This window comes from Lingula anatina, chromosome 1 (assembly GCF_051362555.1).
Source record: "Lingula anatina isolate TDL-2025a chromosome 1, LinAna3.0, whole genome shotgun sequence".
Lineage (NCBI taxonomy): Eukaryota > Metazoa > Brachiopoda > Lingulata > Lingulida > Lingulidae > Lingula > Lingula anatina.
In genome coordinates, this window is record NC_141767.1 from 1,388,669 (window position 1) to 1,413,705 (window position 25,037).

At 38.9% G+C, this 25,037-nt stretch overlaps 2 protein-coding genes and 1 pseudogene across 2 annotated transcripts; all 3 read left to right on the forward strand.

Moving 5' to 3' along the window:
• Positions 1-5,671: 5,671 nt before the first annotated feature.
• On the forward strand, positions 5,672-10,822 carry LOC106153503 (uncharacterized). Its single transcript, XM_013527470.2, has 9 exons — positions 5,672-5,778; positions 6,197-6,366; positions 6,618-6,629; positions 6,869-7,090; positions 7,711-7,752; positions 9,370-9,833; positions 9,996-10,095; positions 10,329-10,432; positions 10,603-10,822. The coding sequence occupies exons 2-9, from the start codon at positions 6,207-6,209 to the stop codon at positions 10,678-10,680; spliced, it is 1,182 nt and encodes a 393-aa protein (XP_013382924.2). The 5' UTR covers positions 5,672-5,778; positions 6,197-6,206; the 3' UTR covers positions 10,681-10,822.
• Positions 10,823-15,109: 4,287 nt separating this feature from the next.
• LOC106153507 (innexin unc-9 pseudogene) lies at positions 15,110-16,294 on the forward strand (annotated as a pseudogene).
• A 3,357-nt stretch (positions 16,295-19,651) lies between these two features.
• LOC106153510 (uncharacterized) lies at positions 19,652-24,560 on the forward strand. The gene is made up of 2 exons (XM_013527477.2): positions 19,652-20,336; positions 23,624-24,560. Exons 1-2 carry the CDS (start codon positions 20,186-20,188, stop codon positions 23,998-24,000), a joined length of 528 nt encoding a protein of 175 aa, XP_013382931.2. The 5' UTR covers positions 19,652-20,185; the 3' UTR covers positions 24,001-24,560.
• Positions 24,561-25,037: the final 477 nt, after the last annotated feature.

The following is a 25,037-nucleotide window of genomic DNA, read 5'->3' on the forward strand; positions in this document are numbered from 1 at the left end:
AATTGTCTATTAATTGCGTTTACTCCTAGTCTCTCTCTCTGTCTCTCTCGTTCTCTTGTGCATTATGTATTTCTGTTATTTCTCATAATGTTTCTCTCCTCATACTTTCTCAGCATACCTGGGGTCATGTATGATAAAGCGACAAGACAAGGCTATTCTCCGCTGTAAAATAATTGCTTGGGCGGGGGAGTTTGCCGCAGATAAAGAAAAAACACTTGAGTATGGTAGATTATTAATCAATACGCGAACCTAAAAATCAACCCATACAAACAAGATATCTGTGAAAGCCATCTTTAGAACAAGAACAGATGATGCCAATACCTCTCTGGATAGTCCCCTGTTAATAGTCCCCTGTCTTACTAACTAGCAAACAGAAATTTACTTTGACTATTACTTTAAGACCTATTGAATATTCATAATTAAGACGGGTGATACACAGTTGGGGAGTTAACGGGTGACTAGAAGGTCCTGTTCTCTTCTTTATGTTTACTTCTATTACTCTTTCGAATATTTGCAGGTTGACTTGGCCCTGTATAATTGGTGTGAAACAAAATGTCAAATAAAATTCTCTAGTGATAGGGTTTGCAAGTATCCACCAGTTTTTATGTACATACATGTACACAGATGTGTCTGTCGTCGCCGCGCACTATTACCGATAACACGATAAGTGGAAACCGTTTTACCTTTTGGTTTGAAACTTATAGAACAGATGAATATTCATAATACGCCGGTCAAGTTCGAAAAACAACAAGATCGAGTCCTTTTCTTACAAGATAGGCTGTTTTTTCACTTTTTTCAGTTCGATAACACGATAAGTGGAAAACTATTTTACCTTTTGGCTTGAAACTTACAGAAGAGATAAAAATTCAAAATATGCAGGCCACGTTAGAAAATCAGCATGATCGGGCCATTTTTATTGTTATGCTGTTTTTTTTTCACTTTTTCCATCATATGTACAACACTGATAACACATTTCAAGGAAAATCAATAAGCCTTCTATCTTAAAACCTACAGGAGTGATTCATCTTACTAAAATACAGGCGGAGTTTGAAAATCAACTTGATTGGACCATTTTTTCGAAAGGTTATGCTTTTTTTGCCTTTTTTTGGCATATATGCAACACTGATAACAATTCCAAGGTAAAACGATCAGCCTCTTATTTTAATATTAAATACAGACTTGACATTTAATATGGAATATTTCAGTTTTAAAGGTATACCTAGGTAAAAATGAGTTTTTTATCGAAAAATCTCAAATCTCATATAAGATATCTGATTGGGGAAGTGTGAAGACAGGTGTGTCTCTACCAATTAACTGATTACCAAGTCTGATGCATTGCTGCATTGTGTAATATGCAGTGATTTCATTGGGTAGTGCTCCTTTGGGCTGGCCAAAGCTTGGCTTTGGCGAGGCATGGTTATGTCAAAAATGTATCCATATGTCGGCAACCATTGCATAGAAGAATTTGAAATTTTGCATGCAAGCGGTCGGTTTTGCAGTGCATAAAATGAGTTAAGCATTGTTTATCAAAATCGTTAAGCTGTGCCAGAATGGCGCGAAAAAGACAGACATTGCCAGACAGATTATTGCCCCAAACGGAACTGCCCGCACAGTTTCATAGAGTAATGCCCAGGGTTATGTACCCACACAGACAACACGTCCAATGTATCGGTATCTTACCACCAAGATTCAGGACTCATAGTCCTTCAGGAAATGCTGCTACAATTAAACCAAAACCACCTAGTCCGTTTTAAATGAGGGGCAAATTGTCACCAAAACGCGTATTTCAAGGCGCTAAGCGAAGACCAAAATGGTTTCAGCAGGTTAGGATATTAGGCGACCTCTGAGGAAGCCACTGTAAACGGCAAAACAGCGTGGTTTGTTTCTCTAATGAATTGGGGACCATGACCGTTTCTGGGCAGAACACTGAAATCGCGTTGTTTTCTTTATTGAGGTCAGATTTCACCTGTACCGCTATATTGGTCAAAAAAGAGTTTACAGACATCCTGAAGAGGCCTACGACAAGGTGTGTGCCGCTTCTGAAGTGACTAGGACCATTGACAGCGTCAATATTTGGAGTTGATACCACATTGGTGCCAAAACACCAATGGAAGTCATCGATGAAAACCTGAACCAAAACAAATAAAGGAATAATCTGGGAACCACTTGACTATCATTTGATAGGGGGCACCTTAGGTACAGTTTTAAGTTGCACGATCAGATTGCTGGTTCACACAGAGAACTTTTTATAGCAGATAACTTACAGAACCAAATGAATAAGCAGCTACCTTGGTCATCAAAATCGCCATATTTGAACCACTTTGACAATATGTGGTTCGGTCAATAGTCGCCGAATCAACGGCCTGCATGTCCTACAACAACACTGAACCAAATTGGACAAGTTTTAACCGTTGCCTGGAGTTTTATTCCGGATTAAATTCTAAAAAAATATCGCAAGAAATGCCTTGCCTCTTGAAAGCTCTGGTAGCAGGAAGATAAGGTCAGGCATAGCAGCGACTGTTACTGTGACTAGACACTGTCATGAGGGTCCTTTGTGGGTCGTGTAAGTCTTTTAAAGACGATAATTTGGAAGATATGGAGATCCAAAATATATTTTTCAATGGTTGTCGTATGACTTAAAATTGGCAATGCATTTTTGTTTGCTTCACTGGCGAAGTCAATTAAAGAACTGATGTCGCAATGACATGGAACATTTTATCAAAAGTTATTAAAACACGATTTTAATCCTTATTTTTATTTATCAGTCTGCAAAATAGGAAAAAAACTGATGAATGATGATTTAGAAAAAATATTCCATATTAAATGTCAAGTCTGTATGTTAAAATATACAGACCAAGTTAGAAAATAAGCTTGATCGATTTACATGTAGTTTTGATTAAATTATGCCTTTTTTGTATTAAAGTATTTTTACCTCAGGTTTCATTCTTAGGCATGTTAACTTACTAGCATCATTGAGCTAATTAGATAGGCCCCGCGTAGCAGTGTTCTTTTGACATTTTCTGCCTCTTTACAATATTTTCAGTTGATTATATAAAAATGATGGTAAACTTGTTATTGTGTATTGTGTAGTAAAGTGCCAACAATGGAAATAAACCCATATCATTGCAGTTTGTCAGATTCAATTATTCACTATGTTCAGAATCTCACAATGGAGCAATTTGGCATATAAAATTGTTCTATCGATATTTTTCCTATGTAAACAATTTTCTTAGTTGATCATGTAAAAATGACAGTCAATTTATTATTATTATTATTTATTTTATTTATTTTTTTTTTTGATAATAAAAGTGTTGAAAATGGAAATAAACTCAATTCGGTACAGTTATATCTTGTTTACATTTTGTCATCCTCAGGGTTTGACTCTGAATTTCCATGTCCCTGAAGACTTTTGCTAGTCACATTTTTTTTTTATTATCCATGACACTTTTATTTTATTATTCAAAATTGATGGTCATTATGCTGTTCAGCATTATGAAATGTTGTATCAAAATTGAAGAAAACCCTGTTCTTGACACTGCAAAAGCAAAGCCATGTCACTTACTCTTTTCAAACTTTCAGAAAAGTAGCATAGGACTAACATATAGCTTATTGGTTAAGATTTCTGGAAGTTATACAGTTTTTTTTTTTGTGAAAATATATCGACATTCTCAAGGTGTGACTTTGAACTTCCATGAGCTATGAAGACCTTTGCTAGTCACATTTTCTGAATATCCATGATACTTTATCAAAAATTGATGGCCATTATGCTGTTAACCATTATGTAATATTGCATCAGAATTGAAGAAACCCCGATTTTGGGGCGCCATAGTGACCATTAAAGAAAAACCATGTCACTTATATTACTCTTCCTAAACTTACAGGAAAGAAACACAGGACTAAAATACAGCCCGAGTTGGAAAAGCAGGATTGACATACGGCTCAAATAAAAAACCAGCACTATTGGATTATCATATTTCATTGCATTAATGTAATTTTTTGTGATAATTTCATTTTTCTCATTCAGATATTTTATAAGTGTGAACTTGAACTCTCATGTGCCTGAAGCCTTTTTTTTTCATCAGTGTTACCTGTTGTGCATAATTAAAATTTGATGTTGACTTTGCATTTTAGCATAATGCATTATTGCATCAGAATTGACAATTAATATCCTATTTTGTGCATTATTATTTTCTGCTTTTTGTCTGTACATTTGACAGCTTTGCTGCCTTGTTTTTTATTTATTTATCCAATATTGATAAAGACACCCTTCATATTAAAACATTGACAATACCGGATGCACCCGGTTAAATTTTTTCATTACTATTATTTTTCTGTTTTCCTTTTCTCGCGTTAAAACGCGTAGTCAGTAAGAATGAATGGTTTTATAAATACACCGATTACATAATCGGTGTATTTATAAAACCACATCAAATGGACCAAGCACTTAACAGACAGGGATGAATATTTCAACGGAAAACCCCTGAAGTACTAACTGAAGTACTAACTTAAAGGGTGACATAACTTATGTCTTAGGGCGTCATAAATTTGGTGAATAATTAATTCCATGACATAAAGTGCTTCTTCAGGTTGTTCGTACCCATGTATTTATGAAGTTGTTTGTCGGAATAATGTTACTAAGCGTCCTCCTGCTCATCTTTAATCATGATTATTTTTAAGTGCAATTACATCTCCATAACATATTCATATTGCTGTAATAGTGCCAGCATACATTAGGACATGATTCATGACAGGCAGGTTGTATGTATTATGCAGTCATACTCAATGGTATATCGTGGATAACCAAGGAGACATCGCTCTCCCAGTCAAGTATTTTATTTTATTGAAGTGTTCTAATAATAGGGAAATCAGTGGTAAAGATTCGTGCCAAATTACATGAAGAAATCTACTTACCGCCATGTTGAAATGACAATTTTTTGGGGCTGAGATGAGTAAAGGAATTAGACTGATTGAAATGTTGCATACTGTACTCCCAAGATTTTGATGTCTATTTAAATCACCTTTCTCAGGGAAAGAGGTAATATCACAGTATACCCTCTATCCATGACATGTGCTTGTTACCTTCGATCATCATAAAGGTGCCCTATACCTGTAGATACCCTGTTACACATAGTTATATTGGAGCTGTTGAATGAGGAAAATTACTGCTTTATCACCGCATAAAATAATACTGATTTATTTAACGCGAAGACTGAAAAGTGAACAATTCATACTTATATACCAGAACTCATATACCACCATGTACAAATGTTGCATGAATCTTTCACCACGTGTGGAAAACACATCAACTGTAATTATTGGTTACCACTGAAGCATTTTAAAGGTGTTAGTGGATTAAAGATATGAAATCTAATGTCTCATTCTTGGCATTTTGTCAATTTTCATCTAAGATGTTTTCAAGTTCATGAAAAATTATGGTGCCCTTTCAACTAATGTCAACTGTTTATTGCAAACTCGTCGTTAAGAGATACATGATTAAAGCATAAAATGTCCAATACAGATTAGCATAACAGGTAAAAGATAATCATATTCCATAAACTTTTATAAATGAGGATGTTTGAAATATATATTTGCAAATATCTTCCTTGAAATAATATGCAAGTCAAAATACCACTTCAAACGTTCATCATAAAAAAAGTGATTTATACGTTTCAACGCCCTGTACAATGTCCATATAAGTCGAAGAGAAAGTCTGCGTAGTTGCCTGCGGACGAAGTTTGCTCTCAGGAGAGTAGTCTTGGCTTCCAGTCACTTAGCCAGGTAGGTCAACTGTTTTGTCATCTTCTAGACTTGGAAGTTTCGATGGCTCGTGTTATAGATATTTGATTTAAAATGTGATCAGCTCGGATAGTTCAGCATCTGTATGTTTGAGTTTTCGACCAAAGCAGTGTTGCTTAAACTCAGGAGAGAGATGGTCCGACGGACAGCGGCGATATAGAGAAGTGGGTCTTTAATATAAGAATTCTCCGTATAATCACCTCTCCCTTGCAAAGTATATAACTCACTAGTTATTTAAGATTTATTACAAGCAGCTTCATCAAAAACAAATTTATTGCTGTTGGTTAACAAAAAAAAAAAAAAAAAATGACCAGGAGAGTTCATTGTGTCAAAAATAAAGGATAAACAATACAAGGTCGGATTTGCCAATTATAATTAAAACAACCGCTTTTCATTTCAGTTGCCTGAAAATGGTCAGTTACCAGATCATCCTTGCCGTCGCCGTTCTAGGTTGTGTCTTGGCAGTGCCACCTATCGACCCACCGTATGGACCGGCCCCGGCCCCTTCAGTCTATTCTTACCGGTGGTCTGTGAACCCGCCAGCAGCGGCTTACAATGCTCTGACACCAGGTGTGGTATTATGATATCAGCTTGTTCTGTCATTCGTTTTGTAATCTTTTTATTTATCTTGTGTCTCATATTCACCAGATATATTTCACTGAAGTATCATTAGGTCATGGCAACATATTTGTTCTTGTTTTATTGAAAAGAAGACTGTAAGGAAACCTTAAAAGCTAATCTAGGTTACTGTCACGTGATATACTCATCGTCTGCCAGCTAAGTTTTATATATATTAATCGCGGCATCTTTTCTACTTTCAGCACAAAAAGACGGTAAGTGGTCTTTCTTTTTTGAGTTAATATATCATGTTTATCATGTAGACACTGTGCAATAGTTAAACAGACGCATATTAACCCTGTTATATGTCAACACATTACCATTTCCACAATGTGAGTTTGAATAGATTTACATCCTTTTTGCAGGATAAGAAATATTATTTGATTATATTACACTTTCATCTTTTCTCAAGAATAGGGATATTATTTGTCGATTCCCTTATTGTACTTTCCAGAAATCTGCAAGGAGTGCAAGCCTCTTGGAAGTGGCCTTGGCGGCTTCTTTGCTGTTGAAGGTGACCCAATCCACTACATTCGCTGTGTTCCACTGGGTGACACTTGGCAGGTGCTTGTATTACACTGCTGTAACAACAGTAATCATGGCGGCAGCAGCACCGTGTGGGACCAGGAAGATTTGACGTGTGTTCATGGTACAGATCCGAATCCCTACCCGTGTGGTAAGTAATGTGCTTTGTAGTTACAAACATGTACCGAAGATTAATCCAAGGCAAATGTCTCACACCATTGCCTTTTCTATAAATGTTTATGGTGTAGAGCGAGGCGAAAACATTGTTGGCACTAGTGCTCCACACACTTGCTCTTTCTCTTCCTCATCTCCCCCACAGCTCCTTCAGCCAAAGACTGACTCTCCAGTGGGCTGTGCGTTCACTGTCCGGTTGTACTAGAGCTACGAAGCTTTCTTTACTTAATTTCCATTTCAAATTTGAAACGCACAGATTGGTTGAAGACAGTCCCCGGTTTGACAACTGCCAGCTAATGACAGATTCTAGAAACGGGCTCTGAACCGAAGAGTACTTGCCTACAGAGCAGAGCGGTTTTACATGTACATTCGATGCCTGTCACGGTGTTAAAACAGACTTGTTGTTACACAGTTGTATGTCAACGTAAAGGGAAATGGAGTGGGTTGAGCAAGCGATTTAAAAAAATTATATCTATAGGTCCATTAATAAATTCATATATATACTTTCCACATATACTCCTGTTAAGAAAGAGGGACGTTGGTAATATATTAAACAGGCAATATTGATGAAAATCACGTGAGTGTTTTATCTTTCAGAGGGTTTTACTGACTGGCCTACCCACACCGTACCACATGTTCGTAAGTATCTACATAGTAAATATAGAATAAAACTACGAGAGTAAGCTTTATTTGTTCAAACTGGTGTATCACTGACCATTTTATATTAGTAGGGGAGACCGGGGCTAGTTGGACCCCGGGGTAAGTTGGCCCCCCGTCAATTTATGAAAAAGTAACTAAGAGGTAAAAAAATTGGCCACACACTCTTGCAAAGTGACCGTAGCCTACAATGCTAAGGAAGTGTCGGATGTTAAAAAGTTTTACTGAAGCTGTGAGTCGAAATAAACAATTTTAGCACCTAAAAGTAATTTTGTTTAAGAGATTTAAAAATCTATTTTCATAGGCTTTTGATCGAATATAAGATATGTATAGGGCATCAAACTGAAGCTCATTGTTTCAAGTTTCACATAGATGTATCATCGTTGCTCATTCTAGCACCATAAATGGCTACCATCCTTTAAAATAAATAATGTGCACCCGGGGCTAGTTGGCCCCCTTGACTCGGGGCAAGTTGGACCCTCATATTACCCACAAACCTTTGCGCGCAACGCTGTTTGAAATAAACAAGTTGGTGAAATTGACAAAGCTTGCATGCCGGTGTCTATTACCGTCTGATTGATTTTTTAAATTTTCTCACTGGTGTCTTTTTGAACATTTATATTAGAAATATTCTGTTGATTGTAAGTATTAAAAAGCAAATCCATTGGACTTTCCGTAGAAAAACATTTATTTTGCCTTAATTCATTGTAAGGGGATTCCCTTTGTATTTATAGTGTTATATGTGGCCCCAAGGGGATTTTCCACCCCTCCCTAGCTAGAGACCATTATTGAAAAAACTCTATGGTTTACAACTGAATTTGTTACTTTCTTTTAAAAAGAAAATTTATTATTCGTTTTCATTCATTAAAAACCTTCTTTATACCATTATTTATTTATTCTTAATTAAAACAAAATACATTTTATTGATAGATATTTTGGTTCTTGCAACACATACCCCCCCCCCCCCCACCCCCCACCCCCCAACAACGTGACGTACAGAAACCTCAATAATCTGCCTCATTTGAACTGTTTATTCACCAAAGACTCAAAAATCAATTAAAAAAATTAAAAATTTATAAAAATGTATTTCAAGGCGTTTACATGGGATATATACTTCATTTTCGTATATGGGGGCCAACTTGCCCCGACCCTGGGGCCAACTTGCCCCATGGCGGGGCAAGTTGGCCCCCTTGACGTCAACTGCGTTTTTTGTCAAATTGTGAGCTACCTGGCATTATATTCGAAAAATAATGACGTTGCATACGTAGCTTAGTTCATGGTGCTTACTTTGAAACCGGTTTTGTTACTCTAACCCACTCCTAGTTGGCTCTACAAGTCCAAAAGTGTCTAACTGGGCCAACTAGCCCCGGTCTCCCCTATTTTTGTCTCTTTTACTTTTAGGCTGCATTTCATTACGTGAGATCTGAAACCCACAGGTTTTGGCGCATATAGCAACTCTTTTGTACTTAATAGCTGTGTGGAATCTAACGCCAAATCCCGTGATGATTTCGTACTTTAAAAACCGATTTAGTTAGTTTAGAGTTATTGTATATACAGGTATAAATCAAACCGCTCATATTCCATTCACCTGTTTCCCAGCATTTTGGCCTCTGGTGTGGACCCCTCATTTGCCAACCCTGCTAGAGGACAGAGACTTTCCCACCGGTGCAGTTGACCGCGTTGCCACGGGGGTGTACACCTTCGCAGGTGGTCACGTGCATAGGGGCTTCCGAACGAACGATGTGCCGAATACGGTACCAGTCATTGAATTCGACGGACAGCAAGTCCCCGACCACAACACCGCCCAGAACTCCCACTCCCACATCGAGATCCCATTCTTCCAGAACGCTGACTGGAGTTCATACTTGCCCGGGTTCACGTTCACCCTGGGGTTCTGCGTGGACCCAGGTTCTCCAGCAGACGCTGCCCTGATTACTAATGCTGACTGTAATTTCACCGCCTCCGTGGAGCTCACGCTCAGAGGCGGCAACACGCTCGAGGCTATGATCCGCACAGAAGGTGGCCCCGAGGATAAAATTTCTCTGCCTTTACCAGTACTGCGGGTAAGCCTGTAAAACTACTTCTGAGGAATATCCTGTCATCTTTTAAAAGTTTTTAAAACATTGCAACATTTTCTATCAAATCAAATTACATCTAAACACATAGATAGTCAAATTGGGGTTAACATAATTTTTTATGAAAAAAAATATCTTTTGTTATTTCAGCCAAGTGGTTGTTACTTTGCCGGATTTTCCTACACACGTGCTACCAACCAGATGCTTTTATGGTTGGATGATAATACTTCCATAAATGGAATAGCCTCTGGTTTGCTCTTTTTCTATTTTATCAGACTGTTTCGTATCACATTTAGACATTGTTTATATAACTAATTTTTTATCATTGCAATTATTTTTGTCTGGTCAGTTGTGCCTCTTTTCAAGGTTTGAAAAACAACTTTCTTCACAGGATATCATTACATTGTACAAGACTTGTGTTTATTCTCCTTTCTGTTATTATTAACAAGAGCATAGAAATTTAAAGCGAAATCTATTTTACAGGACCACCGAGAAAAATCAACCAAAATCCTCTATTCTTCGGATACAGTTGCTATGGTTACCCTGATACAGCGCCACCACGTGCTCTGGATGGAGCTCTGGCTGCAGTACGTCTCTCTCTCTCTCTCTCTCACTCTCTCTCTCTCTCTCTCTCTCTTATATATTTGGCTAAAAGCTTCTAATGTTTCCTTTTTGATAATCCTTTTATTGCTGAACTTTCAAACATAAACGTGTTGGAAAAATGTTGGAATGTGAACTCTGAGTTTGTATTCTTCAGATTCATATCTGGGGTGACCAGGCAATGACCACAGCCGAAATGAAAAGTGAGTGTGTAGCGGCTGACTTCTGTCCATAGGTGCACCATGGCAAGACGGCGTTCTGATGAAGCCTTCAACAGTTGCTTTAGCTACGTTATTGTTTCAAATTTGATCCGAGACAAATTTCCTGTAAGATGATTCAATTTTAAATGTCTTAATAAATCCTAAATTTCAACTCAACCCAACAATTGTACTTTAATTGTGTTTGCTTCTAGTCTCTCTCTCTCTCTCTCGTGCGTTATGTATTTCTGTTATTTCTTGTCTCTTAATGTTTCTCTCCTCATACTTTCTCAGCATACCCGAGGTCATGTATACGATAATGTGACAATTAAAACCAGAACCACTATCGGGCTTAAAAGTTTATTAAACTACATAAAAGTTTACATAAAATTACATAACTACAGTAAACGTTAACTACTTCAACAAAGTACATCAACCCGTATGTTAATGAGTTGCAACCCTTAGATACAGGTAGCAATATTACTAATTGCAGCTGTTCAAAATTCCCATTTACTAAGCGTAAATGTTAAAAAAAACTAAGTGAACATCATGTACGCAAAATGTGTAATGCCAATGTAAGAGGCGCCTTCCGCCCATATGAGGGACGGGAGGGTGGGAAAATCTTCTACGCTTATGCTTAAGCCGCTTTTAATTGAAGCAAAATGGGCTCGAGCGCCCTTACACGCTGTCCAGCTCTAACGGCTGCCAGGCTCTAACTGCCAATTATTTTGAATGCGCCACGTGAGCTGGCTGACCAATCCCGAGCCCGCAGCCTAGGCGTCCCTCTAGTGGTGGTTTTAAATACCATTCCCAAAGGGAAAGGGTACAACAAGGCTATTCCTCGCGGTCAAATAACTGCTAGGGCTGTGGAGTTTGCCGCTGATAAAAAAGATATACTTGTGTATGGTAGATTAGTAATCAATACGCGAACCCAAAAATCAACCCATACAAACAAGATATCTGTGAAAGCCATCTTTAGAACCAAAACAGATGATGCCAGTATCTTACTGGGTAGTCCCCTGTCCGCTCGTTAACTTACTAGCTAACACAAATTTACTTTGACTATCACTTTAAGCCCTAATTATTATTCTTAATAAAAGGCGGTCTATAAATCGTTTAACAGGTGACTAGAGGGCCCTGACAACCTCTGTAAGGGAGGGGACTGTACCCAAATAGGGCTAAAAATGGATAAAATCAACAGTAAGTCTTAAGAGAAAAATCCCTGAACCCCTTTTGTAGTACTTTGTTCAAGTGTTATAATACCATTAAACGCATGTTTATAGCTGTCCAGGTGCCTGAGAAAATCAGGAAACCAAAAATGATGTTTTGCCCCAGAAATCCCAATATTACATCACACGACGAATTTGGAGCTGTGTTTCGAGCATTATTAGATGTTTTGAAGATACATTAAATGAATGCAACAGGGATAAAAAAGCAAAGACCTTTAATTTAAGATAAAATCTCCAACCTGCAGTCCTCCCTTTAGTCAAGTGTACACTTAAATTCACTTGAATATTGCATCTCGGTTTTAGACTTCAGCCATAGATAACCAACTTCTACTACCATACATAAGTTTTACAACCCAAGATGTTAATTGCTGTTATTTACTTTTTGATCAGCAACTTGAAGTCCGCTCCCCACACCCCCGTACATGTATGTGGTCTTAAGCATACGCTTTTATTTGAACGTTGATTCTGTAAGAAAAAAATGAATAAAAGAAAAAATAAAATCAAGACAAAAAGATAAAAATTATTCTATAGCCTATCACGTTGTTGTGATCTCAAGCCTCCCGTTGACCAGGGCTCCGTATCTCGAAAGGTTCGCTATGTTGCGCACGTGCGCAAGTGTCTCGATTCCATAACCGATTCTTTTTCGAGATACGGGGCCATGGAATCGAGACGCTTGCGCACGTGCGCAACATAGCGAACCTTTCGAGATACGAAGCCTGCACGATTTAATTATGAGTGGTTGTAGCGGGCACCTGGCCACCGGCAAATACCAAAGAATCGGTCGAATTCACGGCACATTACAAGTTCAGTCCTTTCCTCAAACAATGTTGCCTTTGGCTTTTATCGCCTATCATTTCAATGTTCACGATTTAGCAAATTTTTGCCAATCTTGATTTGGCTTAAAATAAAAAAAAAATCGTATTTTGAATAAGATAGTGGAAACAAGATATATTCATTTCAATTTTTCATTGAGGTTTTTTCCTAGTTGTTCCCTCTTTAGAGTGCAGAACTTGACAGTCCAAAGCCACGCTTCAACTAAATCCCCACCACAGTGATGGTTTGATGTGCACCCAAACTGTAGTGGCTCTCAGCCGAATGCCACAGATGTATTTAATTAACTAAAAACAATCAGCGTTTTCCATTAATGACCCAAATGCCACTTCACGCGATAACCCGCTCCATCCAACTGACACGCAGAAAGGCGTCCACGAACGCACCCAAACGCGCGATCACCTGCGGCACCTGGGCAATAGAACAGTTCTAAAACATATTGTACAACGTAATGACGGCATGGTGTAACACGCCATTGATTAGCCCAGCACGGCCGTGCCACCAACACGATATGCTCGATTAATAATAAATCACGGATCTCCCAACACAGAATATCAATGTTAATAAGTGACGGTAACTGAGCATCACCTCAGCAACAGGAACAAGGAACTTGAAGAAAGAATTTTTTAAAGACTGCCGTTTTCCTGTGAGGCGCACATCAGGCGGGGGTGACGTACTGCGAATCGCTATTGCGGAGAAATAACGCAATGCCGTTCACCGTTCTAACGTAAGCTTGGCGCGTGGAGTAACGTACCAAGTGATTTTTGCCCTAATCCCCAGGCTCTAACAAAGAACATGAATCATATCCCTGAAGTGAAAGCCTCTAGTGTCTAGGCAAGGTAGGCCGAAATTAACTTTTTATCTTATTGGGCACATGGGTAATATAAACCAATTGCAATTGGTCTAAAGCACATTAATATGTCATTTTACCTTTGATTTACTTTTCGCCTGAATGGTCAGTTTTGGTGTAAAGATTTTCCAATTCGGTCTACAGTAGGCAAAAATATATATGTGGAGAGCAGCACGGTGTGTTGAGTTCTAGCGTTATGGTTTCAATTGGATGTTTTCCTTGAGTTTTGTTATCCAGTATGGAGGCGAGTACTGCAGGTGCCCGGTAAGTATGGGATACTACAGGATGACATGTCTTCAGGAGTATATGACCCCGGGCAGATAGGGTGTTTATGATGTTTATGTGTGGAGCTTAATTATTGGCATTTGTGAAGCAGTTTTGTGACAAAGGTCTAGACGCAATTATAACCCCTGCTTATGTATTTCTTAAATTTGTATTGAGGGCAAGGGTGCAGCCATTGTACCAAAGAAATCGTGGTTTTGGATTAATTTAAAACATCATTTTGCTTGAAAATTAACATGTCCGCGAAGTAGGCCCCTGTAAACTACATTAGTTGTAAATAGACGTAGAGAGAAAAGAACTTTTGAAATTTTGGTTTAGCGAACGCACTTATCTTTTAAAGTTACAGGTAAAGTTGACGTTTTGGCTTTCAATACTGACAAGAAAGAGAATTATTTGTATTGGTAACTTAACCACAAATTGATAGTAAATTTATGAACAGGGAAATGTAACAAATGTATGTTTTTGCTTTATTCCTGTCTAAATACCTGTAGCTTTCAGAAGTTCTTTTAATGAGATGCTAAAATTTTCATCGAAAGACTGGTTCCTGGGGCATTACAGGGGCACATGTCAACTTCGGACCTTACATAGTGCACTTCTGCATAAAGTTTTGGTTAGGACTGAATAAGCACGCTTTGACGTTGACGTCTTCTTGGTTTCTAGTGTCCGTATGATAATAACGTTGTTTGAAGTGGGCTCGTTACACGCCAACACACAATAATGTACATAAGTCACATAAGAGATGTGCAAAAATAAACAGTACCGTCGATGCATAGTATCTGTAGCACGTTAATCACACCTGTTTTTAAACAGAGGACACGCAAAAATGTATACTGTGTGTAGCCTGCAAGGCGGGCCATGTTTAATGCAATGTAGGCGTGTTGGCGTGAGGGGGGGGGGGGTGTCCGAATAAAATGGCACCATGGATTGGGGCTACTTATCTGATGCACGTAAACCATCGATTTTCAGTGTCTCGCTCTACTTTAAACTATTTCACATACAGTGTATGAAAATCTCCAGGAAGTAGAATATGGTTTATTTGCATGTTCTTAGTGAGTCGGCGTTAGAGTGTACGATGAAAAGCTAAATGTACTGACAGTAAAAAAATGAAAAACGTTGCTGTTCCTGTAAACGTTCAACTATTATTTTGAATGTGATCAAGAACTAAAATTAATATACGTATATGTTTACAGAGAATGATTCAAGGAAAACCGTGCTTTTTAATTTATTCTCCATTGAATGAGACATTTTAAAACCATATTTCCCTACATTTGCAGCATGTCCTATTTCTTGGAGGTGCTTGGGAAAACCGTCAAGGGATTTCGAAACGACGATGATTTTTTCGATCGCTTAAGCCATCGCTACACCTCCATTTTCCTGATCATTTTTGCTCTGGTGGTCAGCACGAAACAGTACGTGGGGGACCCCATCTCGTGCTGGACGCCGTCCCATTTTTCTAAAACCCAGGACGATTACACCAACAGTTACTGCTGGATAAAGAACACGTATCACAAGCCAATGGACGAGAGGGTACCGGAGAAGTGGGAAGGACGATCCTACATTGGTTATTACCAGTGGGTTCCTATAGTCCTCTTCATACAGGCTCTAATGTTCTACCTCCCCTGCTTAGTGTGGAGGATCCTTAACAGTAGGGTGGGGATTGACGTAGACGCCATCGTACGCTGCGTCAGCGTTGCGGAAAACGTCAACCCGGACGCAAGGCGGGTTACTATACGTTACGTGACACGTCACATGGACAGGTATCTATGGTACCACAAACATGACGTCAAAGGGTGTGCCTCGTTGTGGAGACGCTGCTGCACGTGCTTCTTGTGTGGAAAACGTCATGGGAATTACCTCACTATAGCATATCTAGTCACAAAGTGTTTATACCTGGCTAATTCTATAGGACAACTATTTCTACTTAATTCTTTCTTAGGAACTTCGTACTACCTATACGGTATTAATGTGTTATCCGACATGATCCAGGGGCGAGACTGGTCCCCGTCATCAAACTTCCCACGAGTTACTCTGTGTGACTTTGAAATTCGATTTCTTGGCGGGGTTAGCAATATACACCGCCACACCGTGCAGTGCGTTCTACCTATCAATTTGTTCAACGAGAAAATCTATATTTTCATCTGGTTCTGGTTGGCATTCGTTACCTTGGCAACCGTCTTTGGGATAGTCACATGGGTACGACTTCTTTTCCCAGCTGATCGAAGGAAGTACATCAAAAAATATCTGAAGCTCACGGGACAGATACATTCTAATACAGATTCTGGACTAGTAAAAGTTTTTGTGTATCAGTACCTCAGGCAAGACGGGGTGTTTATCCTCAAGTTGTTAGCAAGAAATACTAATTATCTCATAGTTGCTGAAATAGTAGAAGAATTATGGGAAACTCACAGTGAAAAGCAAAGAACACAACTTTCTGCAAGGTCTATAGAGGGAAATGTATAGCATATGATAGATAACAAATTCTAAGTGTATAAATATGTACATATAAAGAATTTGTTAATGATCCCAACTGACACCGTCTTCGCTATCCAGTTCATGCATCTCTGCTTACCTGAAGTATTTTTCAATTTCTTACTATGCAACTAAAAAAGTTTTAATGGAAATGACAGAAGTAACGAACGCTCAACGTAGGTAAAATGTCCCAGTGTTGTTTGAACCAAAAAGAAAATAAGTTCTTTCATAAAACGACCAAACGTCGATCACTTGAATAAATATCTGATAAACAAGAGAAATCGACACTGCCATTACATGCGAGTCTGGCATCAGAAGAGGGAAAGTAACAAATTTATCGGAGAGCCCACTTTGGACGAAAGGGCCTAAAAAGACTAAAATATATTCTTGACTATACGGAGAATATTTGAGATGTCGGCATCACCTTTATTTTAGTAAATTAACTTGATTATTAGCTTTCCCAACCGTGATGTCCCTGCCTCTGACGGCTATTATTAAAAAACAAGCGCATTTGCTGACTAAGTTTGACTTCGACTGAATGCCTTTTTCTCCCTACGATATAATCAAGTATACAATGCGTGCGAAGTAAAAGAGATACCAGTACAAAGGTTAAGATAAAATCAATAGATTCATATTATTAAAAAGTGTTGATTGCGGGTGGATGTACTTTAAAAAATTTACAGACGGGTCCAAAAAAAAAAAAAAAACAGAGACAGACAAGCAGACAGGCATACTGGCAAAAAGTCAAACAGACGAACAGGCAGACAGGCAGACAGACAGACAGACAGACGAGTAAGTTAAGTGGATGTTAAACGAAATTTATTCCAGGTACACAGACAGTCAAAAGACTTACAAACGTGCATTCTGAAAATGGATAGTTTTAATTCATTGCAGGAATAAAAGATGCACAAAAAAAGGGCAAGAGAGAAAAATAGCAGGAAACATCCGCTTAAAAGCAATGTCATGATTGTGAAAGTGCGTGCATCTGCGCCCCATCTCATAGGCCATAGTATCAATAATTAAGCGATAGTTTTGCTTGGGCAGATCAATATTCTTTCAGATAAAAAGTCACGGTAAATTTGACATAGCTGTTAATCAGCATGGTAATTGATTTATACGCAGCATGGTTCAAAAGTCAGATAAAAAACAGACGATAAAACATGAAGATAATTTTCAGCCTTCTCACTTAAACAACACTCCATCTCGAACACGAAATCATTGTCTCTTGTTAATCTTGTCCATTGCTTTAGATGTGCTTTCCAATGTGCCAGGTGTTCTGTGAATGCTATATCTTCTGCAGCTGCCATGTCCCATAGATTGCGTCAGAGAAGAGGTAGTCGTCGCACGTTCAGGTTTACCTGTTGCAATAGAAATCGTGTATATGAAGAAACAGGGACCGACTGCCTTAGATCTTATAGATTCTACCTTTTTTCATGACCAAACGTTTTTCATGTTCATTGGACACCTTCACCAACCTTAGGCAACGCCTGGGTGACGTACATGCAGTAAAAACATTTTAATTCAAACGCCATACAGTATACAGTACACTTCACCATACCCACACCCATTCCCTTTTATAATATTCCCATAATACCAGAGTTAAGCTGTCAGTAAAAGTAGTTTTGAGAAATATTTAATAATTACTGGAACAGTATACGGGGGTATTGCTATAAAGTGACGGTTTCTCGCAGGTAGGACTAACGGAAAAACACGGAATTGAAAAGAATCTGAAAGGTTACAGCAGGGAGGTTTCGTGTTCAACATTAGCAGTTACCAAGTTCAAGATGATAAATATGCGATTAACTTTGATGGTGAGGTGGAAGAGAAAGGTGGGACACGGTGGGATATCCTTTTGGAATAAAAATTCCTACAAAACATCTTAAAAGTCACGTTTATAGCCCAAAATATTTCAAGACCGAAAGACGGTCCCAAATGTAAGATCTGGTATAATTTTGGTAAAGATAAATTCGTAGCGCACTTAGATATCGATCTGATACATTTTCAATTTCTTTCTATTTATAATACGGGCCCCACTGTTTTATCTTCCGTCAAAAAGCTTAAAAATATTGCCTTACAGTTAAGACGAATTTTCGGTCTTTTAAGAGTCTCGGTCTTTTCGAAGTTCTTATGTTAAAATATCCCCAGACTTTCGACCTGCTATCAACCCATACCACACTCAAACCGTCATAAACAGTTTGAGTGCCTTTTTATTCAATGAAAATAAATTTCTGGTACATGTGATTAACTTTACTATCTGGCACTTTAAGGCAAAAACTAATTTGAGGGTAATTAACTTTATCAGAAAGACATCAAAGAAGTGCAATTGTTTGGATATTGATAGAAATAATAACACACCTAACCGTGAACGAAGAGCAGAAGCTAAACAATACTGAATTTTTATTGCTTTCTACTCTGCAATCCACGTGTTTCAACTTCACTTGTCTCCATTAACATAAATGACACGACTCCCGCCGTTTTTCACTGTCAGTTTGTTAAGTAATTCGCGTCTTTTACAACAATTAACTTGGAAAGTACAAAAGCTGGCCCGCAGCAATAAAACCATTCCTCAGTACAGAATAAGAAGGTAGAGGAAAAGTGAATCGGCATTTACCTGAAAGATTTATGCCTGCCACGGGTAATTAATAACACCTTTACGCCCAAACTAAATCCCTCACAGGTCTCACAGCGCTGATATTTTTACTCGTTCACCAGTTAATGTCAAAGTCGCGTTCACAACATTACTGGTGTGTTCGATCCGATTTATTTAAAGCAGTGTGTGTGTGTGTGTGTGTGTGTGTGTGTGTGTGTGTGTGTGTGTGCTGGTTTAAGCATTTGTGTGTGGTTGCGTTCGTTTGTAAAACAGACAGTCACATGATTATTTTAATTGCCGACTTTAACATTTCATTTTATCGATCTCGAATGAATGTACGCATTAACAACTTCACGTGTTTTCACCTTAAACAACAGGTGCGTTAAGTGGCTGTTAAGCCCCTCCAACAAAGTTTATATTCTCTTCCACGATATACGGTAACACCACTCGATATCTTTATCAAAACCCAACACCTTGATAAACTATTGGCTTCATATCTTTCATGGGGCATGTAATTTTCAACGGCATTTAGTCAAGTTATGAATGGCTTCATTCATGATTTCTTTTAATTTAAATCACAAGTCGATCTTTAATCCTCAACAAATGGCCAATGGTATCAAAATTGTTTTAGTCATGCTTTATCATGTCTAAGCGGTTTTCGGTTTATCCTTTAACGCTTAAAATATATATAAATATTTACCGGTTGCTATGATGGTTCAGTTTTTGCAGATTATGTATGATTGTAATTCAGGTATGTTTGTTTTCACTGACGAAGCACGACTCCATGCTGCATGTACACGTATTCGGAAGAGATTCAAACCGGACAAAAATTACAAAAACAAAATTAGTTCCTAGAGACCTGTCTTCCTAGTATGCAGGGCTGGGATGAGAGAGTAGTCCAGTGAAACTAGCCTGGTACTTTTCCAAACAAATCCATATTATATATCTATTTCCCGTTCCTCTCTGCTCTCGTATTTTTGGAGCGTCACCTCCTTGGGGTTTCGTCAGCGTTTCAGATGGCGAGCAGACGATACTGATACGGGTATATATAGGTCAAATTGCAACGATGATAATGACGTAACTACAGATATCATCAAAACATCAAGTGGAATCAGAGTCTGACGACGTATCATTTTAAGAATATACCAAGATCGACCCACTATGAAGATGGCAGATGTCGCCATGATAAACTGACACACCAGGAGTTAATATTTGACAAAAAACAAAGAAGGATTTGTAAGAGCCTGTCTCTTCCTTATCGGTTTTCAGACAGCAGAGGGGCATGCTGAAAGATGGCTTACATATATGTGAGGTTTCCTTTTCTCCTGTGCAGGCAGGTTATATACCTATACACGTTGATTGGCGGCTGGTTTCCTCAGCTGTTAGCTAGCGTAGTAACAACACTAAACACACCTGGCAATGGAACGGACTCCACTACAACAGGTAAAGTGTGTTTCAATAGATTTTGTGAAGTTTTTAAAATTTTTGTCCACTCCGACTAACACATCGACTGTTTTAACGTACGTATGTACCAGAGAACCTGCTCTATGCTCAGTAAGAGTTAAAAAAAAGACAAAGGTGGAACGTGAAAGAAAACTTATCTTATGTCTAACACGACTCTAGATTTAACCTTTGCAGATGCAGCTTGCTAATTTTACTTCTTACTCCTATTACCCGACATGCTATGCCAGAATGTAAATCGGAAAAGATTTTCATCAGCTGCGTTATGCACTAAGAAAAAGCAATGTTTTTTCGGCAAAGTGCCAGTGTTAAAATTGTGGTCTCTACCTCTAACTAAGACCCAAACTTTTCAATATTTGGATGTCTCCCTAGAGCATCTCCATCAGCTACTGGTGTGTGTGTGTGTGTGTGTGTGTGTGTGTGTGTATGTTTGTGTGTGTGTGTTGGGAGGTCGGCCCATGTATTAATTAAAACCCACTTCATCAAAGTAATACGATTGAGTAGCCTACATGTACTGTGTCCCCGAGGACGAGTCTTTTGACGACGCCCCTTGCTGCAGGACATACATGTAATGTACATACATACATACAGCTACACTGTATAGATAGGTGTCTCGCTGAAGTTATGTACGGTGTCTAGGCATCTTTATGATGAGGATCCATCTAGCAATTGATTGTAAAGAAGTTATGTTAAGTTGGTCGTGCCTCGCTTCTCGTTGTGGACTAAAGAAAACCCCGACAGTTCGGACAAAGAGCAGAGCTCAAATCAAAAAGTAAAAGGATGGGGGTTGGTTGCTTTTTGGTCAACAAGTGACCCCCCACTGGCCGCAAGTCCAAAAGAAAAAAATGTTTCGCCCTTGTGATAATGGTAGCTCAAACAAGATGGCGCTCCTTTGGGGAAGTAAGCCTTTCTTGGAATATAGACAGGTGCCAGGCTTGTGTTCAACTGAATGATTCAACAAAGGTTTCTCAGCGCTACTGACTGTGGTGATGTCAGATATAACTAAAGAAAAAAAAAACACCTCGTTTTCATGTTCTCATAGGTAGTGTAGATGAGGCGACAAAAGTCGTTTTTTGATCTCCCCCCCCCCTCCTTACTCTGAGTAAGGTTGAATTAGATTTCTTCAAAAACGGTACATGAAGAGCTATATACAGCACCATTGTCCTTTTTTTTTTTTTTTTTTTTTTTTTTGAGTGGCAGTTGTGACGGCGTATAACGGGTTATGAAGGCTTGTCATTACTGATTTAATTTTTTTCAGACCTCACAATAATCTGAATATTATCTACAGTAGGTTTATAATTCAGCCATTTTGTTCTAATTCAGCGACCCCAGTTGTAAATTGGTTATGCTGTACATGTCCGGTTCACTGTGGAAAATGTCTTCTTGGTTGAAAATAGAAGAAAAACATTTTTTATTGTTGTTAAAAGAAGCCAATGCTGGGCACTGCACATGTATTGTGTTGGCAAGCATCCGCTTTTTGATCATGACGCGTGATTCGGTTCTATACCCATGGGCGGACCCAGAGATATTTTTTGACAGTCTTTTAAATGACATTTTTTTGATATATCCTTCATTTTTTGACCGTCTTAAAATTGAGAAATTCTGACCGTCTTCCGGAAGACCCAGAAGACGGCCTCCATCTGCCTCTGTATACCCCCTCCATCTTCCCATGCTGAGTTCCATACAACCCAGAGCATTCATAATTCACTATGCTTTATGATATATGAGAGTTTTGTCCTCCTATACATCTTCTTGGTCGCTATCAGAATGTTGGTACAGGTTAACTGAAGAGGTTATCTATACCTGATAGCAGCAAACAGTGAGGACTCTGTCCCGTAACCTTGGGATGATAAGATTACACAGAAAAAAAGCGTGGCGGCAGCAATGTGGAACCAACGACCTAGATGGGTCACCATGGACAACGGACACTGGACACATAGGGCTCATTCCGGATGAAACTCCGCGGGGACTCTAGCTGAATGCAATCAGATTAACAGACTAAGACGCCTCCTCTCGTTTTCCAACGAAATCATACATGTATAATCACCAGCTTTTCTGTATTGTACTCAACGCCAGGAGGCGTGTTGAACTCCTCATGTGGTTGCATTCAGCGAGAGTCCCCGCGTAATTGGATCGATCTACGTAAAACGATAGCTTTATTAGGAATGAGCCTATAAGTTCACTGTTGATCAAACTCGTTTGAAATTCCTCCAGATTTATCCTGATGATAAGGACTGGTCCTGTAGGACTGATCGTGAACCACCTAGAAGTGGATAGAGAACTCTGTCACCGTTAACCCTCTGCCGGCGGGTCCGCTACGACTAAGATCTATACACAGTTGACCCCATGGTTGCCAAATATACGAATTTAATTTGTAGTAATCCTCAAATAGTTGTGTTCTGTTTTTGTTAAGAACCTGTTAAATAATATATTTTATCATCCTTGGTACCATAATTTTGGCAACCCTGCCACATGCAATATCATGGTAGACACTGACATGTTTTTCTCAGCCTCTACTCCTACGCTCGTGAGCTCCCTCCGGTATCTTGACGCCACGGCGATCACATTCCTCTCGCTTGTGAAGTTCCACGAACTTGATTTTTTGCCAGACTTTCAGCAGAAATGTTTCCTTCACATTCCAAGCGATGATAGCTGTACCACCAACTGCAGCAAACATTTAAATGTTCTCCGGAAAAAATAAGATGCTAGGGAGCTGTGCACTCGGGACACCTCCGATCCTCAGCCATCTGGATGTTTGGCGATGCAATTCAGACCGATTACCGGTCTTGAATTGCACTTGTCCGAACGCAGCTCCTACATATACGCGACTACGTTCAGTGTTTAAATATAACCCGTTTCAGATCCAGAAGGAAAACGGACTGTAAACGACTCCATGCACCATATAAAGTGGTCATCCCTAAGACTGGGTTCCCATGCCTAGATCGATCTAACAGGATCGATCCATCTCCAAAGGGTTTTTCGCTAAATTTCTTTCGGCTTAAGAGGCTTAGATGTCTGACGCGCCTGCTGAAGCTGCTAAACGATAATTAATTACCCCCTAGCAGCTTCAGTAGGCGTGGCAAACATCTAAGCCGCTTAGTTGATAGCAATTTAGCGAGAATCTCCTTGGAAATAGATCGATCCAAAGTTAGTTCGATAGGTCTGGGAATGGTCCCTAAACGTCCTCTGCTGCTAACATAAACTTGAGACGAGAAGCCTTTATATGGAATATAAAGAGTGTTTATTACATCTGCTTTGGTATTTTACAGATCCTGATGCCTCCTTGCTCAACACAGTTACAAGATTATCCTCGACAAAGTCAACAGACTCTATATCCAGTAATTCCGTGAGTTTAGACAATGGAGCCCAAATGAAAGACAATGGACCGTGGTCCCTCAACCCGACGCAAATCACACTGATTGCGATAGGAGTGACATTCTTCATTGTGATTCTGGTTGTGATGGGCAGTCTGTTCACACACTGGCAGAGAAGACGGAACGCCCACCGTATCCGACACTGTGATCAGCCAAAGGTATTCGCTCCTAGAAAACGTCGACACCAACGGCCGTCACCTCCTGGGCCTCCACGGAGAGCGCGACCGGCGAGCACTGCCTCTGCTGCGGCGAGCACTGCCTCTGCTTCCTGAGGGAATGAACTGTGATTTTTCCATTGTGTACAAAGGACTGGCCTTAATTTAATTTTTTTTATCATTTCTAAGTTGTATTAAAATCATTTCGCTTTTAACATGTAAATGTATAGTGCTCTCAACCGTTTCAAAAGAGTAAAAGTTTTGGTTTTAGTGCCTGATTTCATGAGTTTGTTTCCCTGATGACACTGTTCAAATAAGCCCTAACAGAATACTATATTGATAAATGTGTCAGATGTTGGCGCTTTGTGCCATGCTTATGAATCAGTTATATGAAACAAGAGTTGTATGTAATTTATCAATCATTTTTGAAGACAAGGGTGATGAAATATATATTGATGGTGCTTTTCATACTTTTCGCCTCCCCAGTTGGGATACATTTATTTTCTATTTGCGACTATTTTGCCCCTCCGTACCCTAGTTTGAGTCTCTTCTTTTTAACGACTCCACTATCATATTTAAATGCGTTTTTAGGTCACTTCTTTAATTCAAACCCCGTTTAATCTTGATTATAAAATATCATTTCTATGGTATAACTACATGTAAATAAATTTGCAAAATAGTGATTGGAATATTCTTGAATGTACTTCACAGGTCAAAATGCGTGTTGCGATCATTTTGAGGAGGTTGTGTGCAGTTATCGAATTTACTGTTCAACTCGAAACCACAGATGTACTGTAGGCGAAGAAAGTGCTTTTTATTTTGCAATTTAAAGTCAATTTTTCTCTCTTCACAACCTGGCATCTAATTGTCTGTAACGTGACAAATTTCGCTTTAGGATGAAAATTGACGAGGTTTTCACATAAGATTAGTAGCTTTTAAAACTACCAACTTTTATCAACGTGCGTTTTCATGACGTGGCCATTCCTAAGAATGACATGTTTTAGCATATTTTAAGTCACGCAGATGAACTGTGAATGTCCTTTTAACCTAATGCATTTAAATGAATAGCATGCCAAGTCACTCCACATTACGTAACATTGTAACAGACTAACAGCTGTCACGTTTTCTACTATGTTATTCGTCTTTTGTTTTTC